This window comes from Plecotus auritus (genome assembly GCF_963455305.1).
Source record: "Plecotus auritus genome assembly, chromosome: 2".
In the NCBI taxonomy this organism is placed as follows: Eukaryota; Metazoa; Chordata; class Mammalia; order Chiroptera; family Vespertilionidae; genus Plecotus; species Plecotus auritus.
Window position 1 is genome coordinate 16263018 of NC_137771.1, and position 14177 is coordinate 16277194.

Genomic DNA, 14177 nt, shown 5'->3' on the forward strand with positions numbered 1-14177 from the left:
TTGGTAAACAGTCATTTATTTGGACTCAGTTTTATAAAGGAAGTTCTCACCCACTTTGTAATAGAGGAGTGTTACAGTCACATTGCTATATAGCTTGGGATTTTTAAGGGAGAGATGTTTAAACAGAGACTATAACTTTAAAATGCTGTAAAGTCACCACAAAAATTAACAAAAAATAATACTGCTACAATTCTACCTTCTACCTATCTATCCCCTTGCTCCTGTTTACCACTCAAAAAAGTGTTAGGAATTAGTGGTCCCAAGCTTAGGTTGAGTAAGTATGATTACAACCAGAGATTAAAAGTATACATATCTCTAAGAAGCAATGTCCCAGTTAGGCATCTGAAAGAGCAAAGAGTTGCTTGAGTAATAGGCCCTTTCGTGGAGGTATGAATTCCTCCCCTGCCAACTCAGTGCTCACTGAATTCATACAAGGAATTTACTAGCCACCTGTTCTTCAGAAAAAGGCATGATGCCAACCATACTGTCTCAACAAGTATCACCAATGGCTTTATTTACACAAAATGTTCAACAACAATAGCTTCATTCCATACCTCCCCAAGTATTTTTAAAACCAAACCCTCAAAGATATTTAGACTTGGTGTCTGATAACTTGGTTACCTTCAGAGTCCTGGGTAAAGAGTAAATCAGGCTGCAGGTTTAACTGAGTGAGCCTATCCTGGCATTGAGCCCAAGTGCTGTTAGGAAACTGCCCTAAATCCTGATTCCAATTGTTGGTTACCTCTTGGAAAGGAACTCTGGAGTTGTGAGCAATGACCCGCTGGCCCTGAGAATCCTCAGTGAAAAGCTGACTCCAGGAGTCCCTGTCATTCTTTTCACTTTCCCAGGAGACCACAGGAACAGGACAAGATCTTTGTTTCACTACTTCTGTGTTTTCTCCACTCCAGGACTCCCTGTAAGTTTGAAAGAGGACAGGAGCCTGCCTATTTTCTTTGGCAGACAACTTTTCCAATTTAGGCTTGTCCAAGGGCTGTTGGCCCTTGTCCCCGGGTGGTTTACTGTGTCTCTCCACACCCTGATGGTTCCTTTTCTTAGATCCATGAAGCCATTCCCTTTTCCAGGAAGAATCCTTCTCTCCCTCCTTCTGGTCCAGCAAGCAAGAACTTTCCAAGTCCTGCGTGAAGGAACAAGCCAGTGAGTCTTGACTATCTCCAGCACAGACTAAGTTAGTCTCAGGCTGGAACAAAGACAACACAGTCAAGAATGGGGTTCCCAGTCTGTGGTGGCCAGAAGCCTGGAGGGACTGAGTAGAAAGTCCAGCTTCCTGAATGTCTGTAGGGGTTGAAGTGGCTAAAGGGGGTGCCACGCAATCATCGCCCAAGCCCTGGATCAGATGGTCTAGCTGGGTTGCATCTTTCTTAGACTCTCTGTTGGTCTGACTTTCTATATGTGATGAAACACTCCTCTGATCACCATTTTTCTTTCCTAGTGAAACAGACATGAACAAATATTATTCTGCAGGAAAACTTTGCCCTGAGCAGGATTTAGCTGGTTCTTTCTGAAATCAATATCGGCTATTATCACCACCTTGTGCAGGGGTCTTAGACTCTTCACATCCCTTGTCGCTGAGCTTCCAGCTTTCAATCTCTATTCTTGCCTGAATGATCTTTCTAAAACACAGATCTAATATATCCCCCTACTCAAATATATAGATGCTTCCCAAAAGCTCCATAATAAAGTCAAACATGACATAATCAGACCACTTTTCCAGCTGAGTTTTCATATGTGAAGTTTGTGTTACTGATTTCTTTAAGAATCACACTGCAGAAACTGTTTTGTGAAAGATTTGTCTATTTTGCCTAAGAATTCTATATAAACAGAATATAACAGAATTTTACAATTTGAAGTGGAAAGTGGTTTAAAAAAAAAAAAAAAAAGTCCTTGTTAAAGCAAAAGAGCTTAAGTTTTTGTTTGGGGTATGGAGAGTGCATTTTGAAAGTTTATGCAAAGCAATCCTGGGTACCGCACCAAGAATTAGAGCTCTCCTTTCACCTGGCAGGAACCTTGCTCGGTAAGCCCCAGCCTGCTCTGAGTCAGCTGGTCCCCTGAAGTGGGACATGCAGGCAAAGAACCGTCAAAGGATGTTGAGGCACAAGCCAACTTTATGCAAACCTTTTTTTTTTTAATGTATTTTTAATGATTTCAGAGAGGAAGGGAGAGGGAGAGAGAGATAAAAACATCAATACTGAGAGAGAATCACTGATCGGCTGCCCTCTGCACGCCCCACCGTGGGAATCGAGCCCACAACCCAGGCATGTGCCCCTGACCAAAATCAAACGTGGGACCCTTCAGTCCTCAGACTGACGCTCTATCCACCGAGTCAAACCAGCTAGGGCAGTGGTCGGCAAACTCATTAGTCAACAGAGCTGAGCTAGGGCAATGCAAACCTTTCTAAGGAAAAAACATTGTTGAAAAAAGTGAAGAGCTAGAGAAACCAAGGTGGCAGCATTGGTAAACACCTAAACTGCTGCCTTGTACAACAATTTCAAAACTACAACTAAAAGACAAAACGGACACCATCCAGAACCACAGGAAGGCTGGCTGAGTGGAAATTCTACAACTAGAAGGAAGGAAAAAGCCCACTGAGACAGGAGCTGTGGAAGGCAGAGGTACGGAGGTACACGCGCGCAGAGAGGGCTGGCAACTGAGTACACGGCGGGCTTTCTCAATCAGGAGGGAGACAAAAGCTTCCAACTGCTCTGAACTCCAGTTCTGGGCGAGACTCTGGGGACCCAGACTCATACAGGGAGAAATTGGACTGTCTGGCAGTGGGCGGAACTCGAGGGCGGCTTTCTCTCAGAGGTGCTTGCAGCAATTACTGCGGGAGACTGAGAACCAGGAGCCTCTTAGGGCAGGGCTGACAGGAAGCCATCGCTGTTTGCCCCGCCCTGTGACCCCGCCTCATGAAGCCATAGCTGTTTGCTCCACCATGAGACTCCGCCCCATCCAAGCTGAGCGCAGAGGATTTTGCATATGAATGGCCTGGTCCTTTGAAAACTAAACTTACCTAACAAACTGCAGCTGAGTCAGTGAGACCCAGAACATCCAAAAGAAGGTCCAAGGCTCCGCAGCAGCTTGCATTGCTTCACAGCTGGGCCTCATCTGGGCACCTCCAAAACCCAAACAAAGAAGAGGAATCTGCAGATCTCTCGTAGCTCCTGCTGGGTGGCCTCAGGCAGAGGCTAAATTAGCACCTCCTTGGAGATCCAAGAGCCAATGTACCCAGGGATCAGAGTGGGACCATCCAGATTACAACTCCTCAGATCCATAAGGGACACACTCAGGGGGCAGACTCTGTGAGCACCAAAGCCCCAATGAAGCAAGTCTTGTCTCATAAGGGTGTCTTCAGCACAGAAGTTCTTCCATAGCAGACAAAGCTGATCCTCACAGCCAATTAGCCTGGAGGTCAATTCCCCCCAGTGATACCAGCAACAATCAAGGCTTAACTACAACAAGACTGTGCACATAGCCCAAAAAGGGGTGCACCAAGAGTGTCCACCTCAGGTAACTGGGGAGGCTGAGCCACTAGGCCCTATAGGACACCTAGCACACAAAGCCACTCTATCAACTCAGGGAAGCAGCCAAAATGTGGAGACAAAGAAACAGGTCACAAATGAAAGAAATGGAGGAAAACAAACGACTGGATATAGAGTTCAAAACCACAGTTATAAGGTTTTTCAAGAATTTTATAGAAAAGGCCGATAAATTTAGTGAGACCCTCAAGGATATGAAAAAGGACCAACTAGAAATTAAGCATACACTGACTGAAATAAAAAATAATATACAGAGATCCAACAGCAGACTAGAGGATCGCAAGAATCAAGTCAAAGATTTGAAATACAAAGAAGCAAAAAACACCCAACCAGAAAAGCAAAAAGAAAAAAAGAATCCAAAAATACGAAGGTAGTGTAAGGAGCCTCTGGGACAACTTCAAGCTGTCAACATCCGAATTATGGGGGTGCCAGAAGAAGAGAGAGAGCAAGATACTGAAAACCTATTTGAAGAAATGACAGAAAACTTCCCCCACCTGATGAAAGAAATAGATTTACAAGTCCAGGAAGTGCAGGGAACCCCAAACAAAAGGAATCCAACGAGGACCACACCAAGACACATCATAATTAAAATGCCAAGAGCAAAAGACAGAGAATATTACAAGCAGCAAGAGAAAAACAGTTACCTACAAGGGAGCACCTATATGACTGTCAGCTGATTTCTCAACAGAAACTATGCAGGCCAGACAGGAGTGGCAAGAAATATTCAAAGTAATGAATAGCAAGAACGTACAACCAAGATTACTCTACCTAGCAAAGCTATCATTCAGAATTGAAGGTCAGATAAAGAGCTTCACAGATAAGAAAAAGCTAAAGGAGTTCATCACCGCCAAACCAGTATTATATGAAATGCTGAAAGGTATTCTTTAAGAAGAGGAAGAAGAAAAAGGTAAAGATAAAAATTATGAACAAATACATATCAACAAGTGAATCTAAAAATCTAGTGAATAAAAAATCTGATGAACAGAATAAACTGGTGAATGTTATAGAATCAGGGGCATAGAAAGGGAGTGGACTGACAATACTCAGGGGGAAAGGGGTGTGGGGGGTGTGGGAAGAGACTGGACAAAAATCGTACACCTATGGATGAGGACAGTGGGGGAGGGAGATAAGAGCAGAGGGTGGGGTGGGAACCGGATGGGGGGAAAAAAGAGGAACAATTGTAATAATCTGAACAATAAAGATTTATTAAAAAAAAAAGAAGAAAAAAAACATTGTTGAACCTTGACTAATTTGAGACGCTTCATACAAAAATATCAGTTATCTATTAATCATGCAGACTACTCGTGGCCAATCCAAGACATACACCTAACTAAAGGATGGCTCCCCTATATACCCTCAACTCCCAAGTATACCCTTCCTCACTGCTGACAGGGAATACAAATACTTAATATTAGACTGAGCAAAACAGAACCAGAAAAGTATGTTTGTAAAAGCATGTATATATTGCTTTTCAGAAGGCGATTTTGTTTTATAACCTCTTCTATTAGGTGAGCTATGCACTGGTGTCACTTATAAATGTTCCAGCATAAAAAAATGAATGCACTCCTTTTTGGTCCCTGGGTGCTCCCAGGCAGGTCACCATACCTGATTGCAAGGTGAAGAAGGAAGCAATGCTGGTCTGCCGAACGCCTGCAGGTGGAGTTCTTTGAGGAGCCTTTCTCTCTCCAGGCAAGAGTGTTAGCATTTTGGTGCTTGACTTGATTAAATGTGTCTGAAAATTAGGAGAAAAAGAATAGAAATTATTAATATCAAAACAGTTGCCAGTCAGGAGAAATTCAGTAAACACCAGTGACCCCCTGCTGGACCCTTTGGACCTCAGATCCTATTTCCTAGGTAGTTTTTGCTGTATATCATCTTCCATCATTTCTTGCAATACTGATGGTGTGTTTTTCTCAGGAATCACAAATTCCAACTATAGCCCAATCTTTCTGCTTCCTCATGGAAATCAGGCTGACAAAACAAACAGGGTTTGTTGAAGGGATTCCGAGGATGAATTTACAGTTAAAAACAATGATTCTCCATCAGCAGCAGTTGATGCATTTCAAGTTTTCAAATAGTCACACAGTGGTTAAGAGCGTGGCGCCTGAGTCACACAGCTTGGGTTCAAATCAATTCCAATTCTGCCACTGCCACTTAGCTATATGACCCTCTGCAAGTTGCTTAATCTCTGTGTCTCATTTTCATGTGAGAAATGGGGTCAAATAACATTACCTATCCCATTGGGCAGTTATGAGGATTTGGTGAGTTAATTCACATAAGTCTCACACAGTTCCTGGCACTCAGTAGGAGGAAAGGCAATGAAAACAGCATCAGTCTTACCATACTTTTATTTCAGGCCCCTTTATACTTTACAGTATGAATTGGAAGATGGACCAGAGAGGTTTTGGAAGTGTCAGCTTTTATAACTTCATCCTTATTTAGTGTGGTTTTTTATTTCTATTTGCATGCTATGGAATGCCTGAGAACTAGTGAGAATAGGGTTGTATTCAATTTAATTTGGCTATAAAAGTCAAAGAAGAGATGGGATTTACCAATATTCATGCATCAAGTTAGAAGTAGGCGTGAAACCTGAACCCAAATTATTAATTCTAGCCCAAAGCTGACTTCATTTTATTTTTATATTTGGAAATTAAAAACATAAGTGATTGAAACGATAAAAGAAATCCTGGATTTAAAATTCATATTTTGACTTATAATAGTGTATAGAACTTTCCCTTTTACCATATAAAACTAGAAATCTGGATAAGTTACATGAAACAACTGGTTTTAGACAATGGGTAACATTCAGTGCAAGACTGTGATCCCTGAAAAGGATTTTTCAGAAGGAAAACAAATAAGGTGAGCCCTGTGACCACCCTAGTTTTCTGTTTGGAAGAACTTGCCAGACTACCGTGTATAGAGTGGCAGAGCACATCTCGCTTGATGAATAGAGTAAATTGAGATTAGAATTTGAGGAAGCTGAGGTGGCTGGGATTTGCAGCACAGAGAAATACATCCAAAAATCTATGTAGAGATCCCTTGAGTCTATTACTGAATAGTAACCTACACATGTGTTAGGTGACAACCCACGGGGCCAGACAAAGAAATGCCAGGATTGCAAATTGAGTAATTCCCAGAGCTCACACAGGTCTGGGATAGTTTATAGCCAGAGTAGAGGGACCTCTTTGAATGTGGTGGAGTTCTCAGAAGGATCACCCCTATCCTTAGAGCTAAACTAGCCAGAGCAAAAGCTATTCCAAAACAGCCTTAACAAAGCTTAAAGACAAGCATTTACAGTAGCAAGCTGATTAGCAAGTAATTACCTACCCAAACAAGTTTCAGTATTCTTTAAAGACAACAAAATCTAGACACGTAAAAATGTAGCACTGAAGATGCTAGCATACAATAAAAAATTACTAGATATGTGAAGACACAGGAAAATATCCACAAGTTGGGGTGAGGGGAATCAGTTAATAGAAACAGACCCAGGGATGACAGAATTAGCAGACAAACCTTAAAACATCTATATATATATAAAACCCTAATATGCAAATAGACCGAACAGTGGAACAACCGAACAACCGGTCGCTATGATGTTCGCTGACCACCAGGGGTCACGCGTGTAGAACATGGCAAGCGTTGGCCACGGCAGAATGGTGGAGCAGGTGAGTGGGGGCACCAGACCAAGGCAGGGCGCCGGTCGCTATCATCAGGCGAGCCTCTGGTGGTTATTGAAAATTCTTTGCTCCTGCACACCGCAGTCCCAACCGGGCACTGGCACCGGCCCCACTCGCACCCACTGCCAGCACCAGAGCCACCGCTTACACCCACTGCCGGCACCCAGCACTGGCCAATTGCTCGGCGCCGTCAGTGGGTGCAAGAGGCAGCTGCCGGCCCCAGTTGCCCCTCAGGGCTTCTCCACATTCCTCTGCTCATGAGGGGCAATCGGGGCAGCAGCCGCTCGTACCCGCTGCTGGCGCCAGTCCCAGTTGCTCCGTGCTATCAGCAGGTGTGATCAGGCTGGCGCCGTCAGCACCTGGGAGTGGTGGCGGCGGCGGCGGGAGCAGGACTGCAGGCAGACAGGGGACTGGGGCTGCAGTGGGAGGGGCTGGGCAGGGGTGTGGAGGATGGGCTGAGACCCGCCCCTGTGCCCACCACAGCCTTGAGGCCCACAGTTCCTTTCAAGGTGTGCAAATTTGTGCACTGGGTCCCTAGTTTACTATAAATATGCTCAAAGGTTAGAGGCTACTGAACAAAATAGCAGTGAACCTGAAGACAATATAAACTATTCAAAATGGAGAGAGAAAAAAAACTGAAAAGAATAAAAGTTTTAATGATCTATGGAGTGGTAGGCAAACTGCGGCTCTGTTGACTAATGAGTTTGCCAACCACTGACCTAGACTCTCGATTCCAATAATTACAGGCTGTTGTTGTTCCTTGTGATTAAGCCCCTATCCCAGCGGTCGGCAAACTCATTAGTCAACAGAGCAGCAAACCGCAGCTCGCAAGCCACAGTTCGCCGACCACTGATCTATGGGATATCAAGCATACATATAATTAGAATTCCAAAAACAAGGCAGATGAGAACAAAATATACTTAAAGAAATTATGGGTAAAATTGTTTTTTAATTTGATGAAAACTACAAACAACTATAATTGACTGTCTTTGTCAAAGATGGCCAATACAAGATCTCCCATTTCACATGCTCTTATAATGTGAACTTGCCATCTCATCAAGTGGTGAGATCCATAATGCCTCACTTTGAACTTGGTTCTGAAGAACTCTGTCACTACCTGACAAAGTATGATAGAAGTAACAGTACATGATTTCCCAAACGAGGTCACAAAAATGCCTTGCTTTCTTAAAATGCTCACTATTGGAACCTGGCTACCATGCTATGAGAAGTCCAAGCAGGCACAGGAGTCTCTAGATTTTTATGAAACATACATCCTAGATATTTGAAATGTTAGTATGTGAACAAGTATTTGAGCACCTATGTGATAACTACTGGGAATATAGTGATGAACAAAACAGACTGTTTCTGCCCTGGTAAAGCTTATACTTTGGGGGGCAGGGGGGAGACAAATTAATAGCAGCTATTAAAATTACTACAAGTAGCCCAGCTGGCGTGGCTCAGTGGTTGAGTGTTGACCTATGAATCAGGAGGTCACAGTTAGATCCCCAGTGTGGGGCATGCAGGAGGCAGCTAATCAATGATTCTCTCTTATCCTATCTAATAAAGAGGGAATATGCTAATTGACCATCACGCCCTCACAAAGATGGCAGCGCCCACAGCCAATAAGGCGGGAATATGCTAATTGACTGCCACGCCCTCAAAGATGGTGTCGCCCAGTCTCCTCAGCACCCCCAGACGCCCAGGGCCAGTCCGAGGTGCAGGCAAGCCTTGGAGGGCAGCTGCCCAGCCAACACCCGAGGTGCAGGCAAGCCTCGGATGGCAGCTGCCCAGCCGCCCAGGGCTGCCCGAGGGTCAGGTAACTAGGGCCGGCCAAGGCTTGCGCTGCTGTCAGTGGCAGCAGCAGAGGTGTGATGGGGGCGTCGCCTTCCCCTGACCGCCAGGTTGCCTCCCGCCCCTGAGGACTCCCAGACTGTGAGAGGGGGCAGGCTGGGCTGAGGGACCCCCCCCCCCCACTCCAGTGCATGAATTTTCATGCACCAGGCCTCTAGTCTAGGAATAAAGCTTTTCACCAACATGACCATACTTAGCAGGAGTAAATGAGACGTTTATTCCTTAGGTCAGAATGATGTCCTGAGTGATGTTGCCCCAATTGTAGATTTCTTAGAAGGATCCACATTTATCTCAATGGAATGTTAAGACTGAGTAAGAACAGGTCATCTGGAACTGAGAGGGGCCCAGGCTCAAAGTCCCTCAGTAGATTATCCTCCACCTCAAAATAAAGGCAGGACCAGTGTATACCGTATGCCTAATAGGCATAGGGTTCCTATAGGATCAAACCCCCTTGGTGAACACAGCCTAAGTATTAACAATTCTTACCCTATAAGAATGCCCTAAACAATCCAATCTCAAGGAACATATCCCTCCAAACCAAAGAATCTCTAGTTCTTTGTTATATCACATGCATGGTCACATCAAGTTTTCTTCTTTCAGAGTAGCGGAAGGAAAAACTGACTTCCTACAATGACAAAGCTCCTACTCTTCTTGTATTATAAGTATCCTCTGTGATATCTTCTTACAGAGTGTGATGCTTTTTATTTTATTTTTTATTTTTTTATTTCTTGGCTGCAAATCATCCCCAAATTGTGACCCTTTCTTACACTCCACAGAGTATCAAAGCAGATCTGGGATCATATACTTCACTCCTCTTATCGTTAGAAATGTTTTATTCTTCCACAGAATTTAAATTCAGTTTAGCTTTCATTTTATCTTTTTCTCTTCTGATTATTTACCTGTAAGCGTGTCTTCAAGTCCTGCTTTCAAACCAATTTAATTCCTTTATGATTCATGTGGCCTTCAGTACAAGTCTAGTACATAATTTGATCCAACTTCTTTTTTTATAATGGTCACTCTGGTCTTGAATTTATGTATGAAGTCTCACTTTCCATATAAACTAACATAGCTGTGAAATACATGAATGTGTGTATTTCATTATTTTTTGCCATACTCCCGCCTTTATGCTTCCCAGGGCTCATACTGATTTCTTCCCGCTTCTAGTCACTGACAGCACCATCACCAAGTCCCCTCTTCCTCCTTACTCTCTTATAGCATTAATTTGATGACATTTTGAACAAAAACCTTTTCCAACCAGTCACTATCATGCCTCATCAAGTAAGGCTGAAAGGAGGTGCTATCTAATAAGGAAAATTATTTAAGGAGTCTGACCAAGAAAAGCTATTGGATTCTCATCATCTCTAGCAATATAAATAAGCTCTGTTAAATTAGTAACAGAGTTTTAAATCAAAACTTACTTCAAACTTTCCAAACCTACAAAACAAGTAACACCCTACACTAGTTCAGGATTTCATAAACTCTTGCCTAGTCCTAGACTATTACAACAATCTCTTAACTGGTCAGGTTCCCATTCACTGCCTGTTCAATCAGTCCCATATATAGATCAATCTTCTTAAAGAACAACTGTGATCATACCATCACATTGTTCTGTCAATAGTTTCTCTGCTACCTATAGCATGAGGGAGGGTGGACTCTTAGACAGCACACATTCATATTCCAGTTTACCTTTTCCTCCATTACCAAAAACCCTTCATGCACCCTGCATCATAATACTCAGCTAGATGCCAGTCCCTATTATGGCCTCCACCTTCCTCACTTTTGTGCTTCACACAGAAGGGCCTTTTTCACACCCAGCTCTGAAATGCTACATATTCTTCAGCTCACCCCCAAATATTTCTGCTTCCTACAGCCATATGTGACCTCTTCCTCTTTTGAACTTGACATTTATCACTTGATATTTCAAGACTTCTCCTACAAAAACCCTAGGATCAACATTTGACTCACTTTCCTTTCTAGTCTCCACACAACTAGCTTAATATAGTAAGTACTCAATTCAATAAATATTTTTACAAAGAGGATGGATATATAGGAAGGATACATTCCTATTTCTGTTTTATATAGACCTACTCACTACATTTTCAACAACAACACTGTCAGAAAACGCTAAGGCTTTTCTAATACTGTGAGCAAGGCTAAGATGAGCTCCTGTAACTGTAAAACTGATGTCACACATAAGGTCCAAAACATAGGTAGGATGAAAGGGTACAGTCACTGAAATTGTGAATGTTTCCTCTCAAGGTAATCTAACAAATTACCAAAGTAATCTAGAAGCTGATAGTTGAAAGAGCCCAGAAATAAACCCTCACAGAAGATTCAATGGTGAATTGACAGTCTTTTCAATAAAATCAAAGGCAACAAAAGAAAAAAATAAATTGGAATTTATCAAAAGTAAAAATCTTTTGTGCCTCAAAGGACACTATCAAGAAAGTGGAAAGACAACATATAGAATGGGAGAAATATTTTCAAATCATATTATCTGATAAGGGATTAATATACAAAATATGTAAAGAACTCCTACCCTAGCCAGCTTGGCCCAGTGGTTGAGTGTCACAATTCTATTCCCAGGAGGTCACAATTCTATTCCGTCAGAGCACATGCCCAGGGTTCGGTCCCCAGTAGAGGGCGTGCAGGTGGCAGCTGATCAATAATTCTCTTATCACTGATGTTTCTATCTCCCTCTCCTTTCCTCCGAAATCAATAAAAATATATTTTAAAAAAACCTCAAACCTGTGTTTATTTCATAGCTACTTTAGGAAGCAGCAGGTTTCTACATTGTGTAAAAGGGAACCTTTAGTACTTTGCTATGGGCTGGAAGGCTTAAAGTCAGAGAAACAGGAACTAGTTGGGGAACCCAAGTTTTAAACAGGACTCTGGGAATAAACTAACAGGGAAGGAAATGGTATCAGTGACTGTGGTCATTAAGGTTCAGGCCTCCAGAAATCAGAGGATGGTAAGGGCCTGGAGATCTTGGAGAGAGGATTCCCACTACACACTAGATCAGCAGAACAAATGTTTTCATCATTAACACCGTGAAAGAAAATGGTGCCCTGGCAGGTGTTGTTCAGTGGTTAAAGCATCAATCAGTCTGTGGACAGAAGGGTCTCCGGTTCCATTCCTGGTTGCAGATTCTATCTCTAGCCTTGGTTGAGGTGCGTATGAGAAGCAACCAATTGATGTGTCTCTCTCATATCAATGTCTCTCTCTCTCTCTCCCCCACCCCCACCCCCCTCAGGTGAGGATTAATAAAAAGAAAGGGGGGGGAGAAGGGAGGAAGGGAGGGAGGGGGGAGGGAGGGGGAGGAGGGAGGGAGAGAGGGGGAGGAGGGAGGAGGAAGGGAGGAAGGGAGGAAGGGAGGAAAGAAGGGAGGGAGGGGGGAGGGAGGGGGAGGAGGAAGGGAGGGAAGAAGGGAGGGAGGTAATTTGGGGTGACAGAGTTGCAGACATAGAGACAAATTATTGGCACTCCTCTGTGGGTTACTCCATTTCTCTCTCCTGAACTCTTCCTAATTCTCTTCCATTTCTCTCCTCTTTCTAAATTAAACAAGTATACAGGTTTTCCACCCAGCACATGTGTCATTCCAGAATGTATTCTATAATAAAAGGCTTATTCCTAATTCAGGAGTAATAAATACCCATTGTACATTTTGATCATTTTTTATAAATATGTGTATTTTCCCACCAACCATAAATTAAGTCTTTTCTCTATATTTGGGGAAAAAACAGTCACCATTCTACTGTGCTATAATATGATACAACTTATACTTTTTTGCTTGTTAATTCACAAACTAGAGAAGAACAAAAAGGCTACCAAGGAAGATAACTTTAAACTACTGATTTAACAAACTTAGTTAACACAAGGTCCTCTCTCAGGAATTCCTGCATTGCAGAAAATGTGTTTCAGGTTTTGAAGTGATCCAAACTTTAACTATTGTATAGAAGGGAGAGACTTTTATATTTACTAAACAAAGTCATATGTTTCATATTCTTAATTTTAAAAACAGATACATTCCACTACAGACCTAGTGATTCCACTTCTAGAAATTCATCCTACAGATACATTCATGTATTAGTATATGCAAAATGATGTGTGTATAAATTTTTCATTGCAGAAGTGTTTTTAATAACAAAAGATTAGAGATAACTTTTCGTCAGTAAAGGACTGGTAAACACACACACACATGCTATGGACTGAAATGTATCTTCCCAAAAGTCCTCTGTTGAAGCCCCAACCCCCATAAGACACGATCTGTCCATGTATGGCATGCCATCTCACACCTTTTAGATCTCATTCACTCTTGTCTGCCTCACTCTGTTCCAGCCATACTGGCCTTCTTGCCAAATATACACAAATCTCAAGGAAGAGACAAGAAGGGGTTAATCAGTTAACAACTGCAGGCAAAAACCAATAAGACTGCTTACATTCCTGAGTGTGAGTTGGAACTTTTTTTTTTTAATCCACACCAGAGAGAGAAGAGGAAAGGGAGGCAGGGAGAGGAGAGGAAAAGGGGGAAAGAGGGAGAGAGAGACCAAGAGATCCAGATGTGCCCTGACCAGATGGGAATCAAACCAACAACCCTTCTGCGCAGGGGAGGACGCTCACAGCCACCGATGTGTGTTGGAACTTTAACTTCCAGGTGGCTATTTCTGTCATTATCCAAGAGAACAGCCAGGTGCAACTGAACCCTAGGAGCCATCTCATCATGCATATGCATGAACTTTCTGGACTGTTGCCCATCCATCCAAAGGAGCAAACACTTCCTCCTAATAGACTGTGATTATCCCAGAACTAGCTCCCCTTCCCCTTCTCCCACTCCCTTTATCTAAATAGCCAATGTTAATTCTTTCAAAACTCACATCTTTGTATGCGCCCCAACCAGGGTGGAATCCACATCCTAGGTTGTGCCCTGACAGGGAATCAAACCCAAAACCTTTTGGTATATGGGATGACCCTCCAACCAACTAAGCCACCTGGCAGGGCAACCCTTTTTTTAAAAAAAGACGTTCAGCTGTGGAAGTTAATTTTTTTTTAACAGCTTCCAGACCACCTCAATAAAATGAGTATCAGAACGGTAATC

General features: G+C 42.9%; 1 protein-coding gene across 5 annotated transcripts in view; it reads right to left on the reverse strand.

Annotated features, from left to right (window-relative positions):
* Position 1: 1 nt before the first annotated feature.
* Positions 2-14177, reverse strand: part of LOC308240770 (membrane progestin receptor alpha) — a gene marked incomplete at its 5' end in the record, with an annotated part of 31737 nt that continues 17561 nt past the window's right edge. For 3 of the 5 annotated variants that reach the window (XM_080654183.1, XM_080654182.1, XM_080654185.1), the window contains 2 exons: positions 9-1446; positions 5160-5286. In XM_080654183.1, the coding sequence (XP_080510309.1) occupies positions 593-1446; positions 5160-5286 (981 nt within the window). In that variant the 3' untranslated portion in view covers positions 9-592. Of the gene's footprint in view, positions 1447-5159; positions 5287-14177 lie in introns of all 5 variants that reach the window. The other 2 variants (XM_080654187.1, XM_080654184.1) reach the window with 2 other exon arrangements.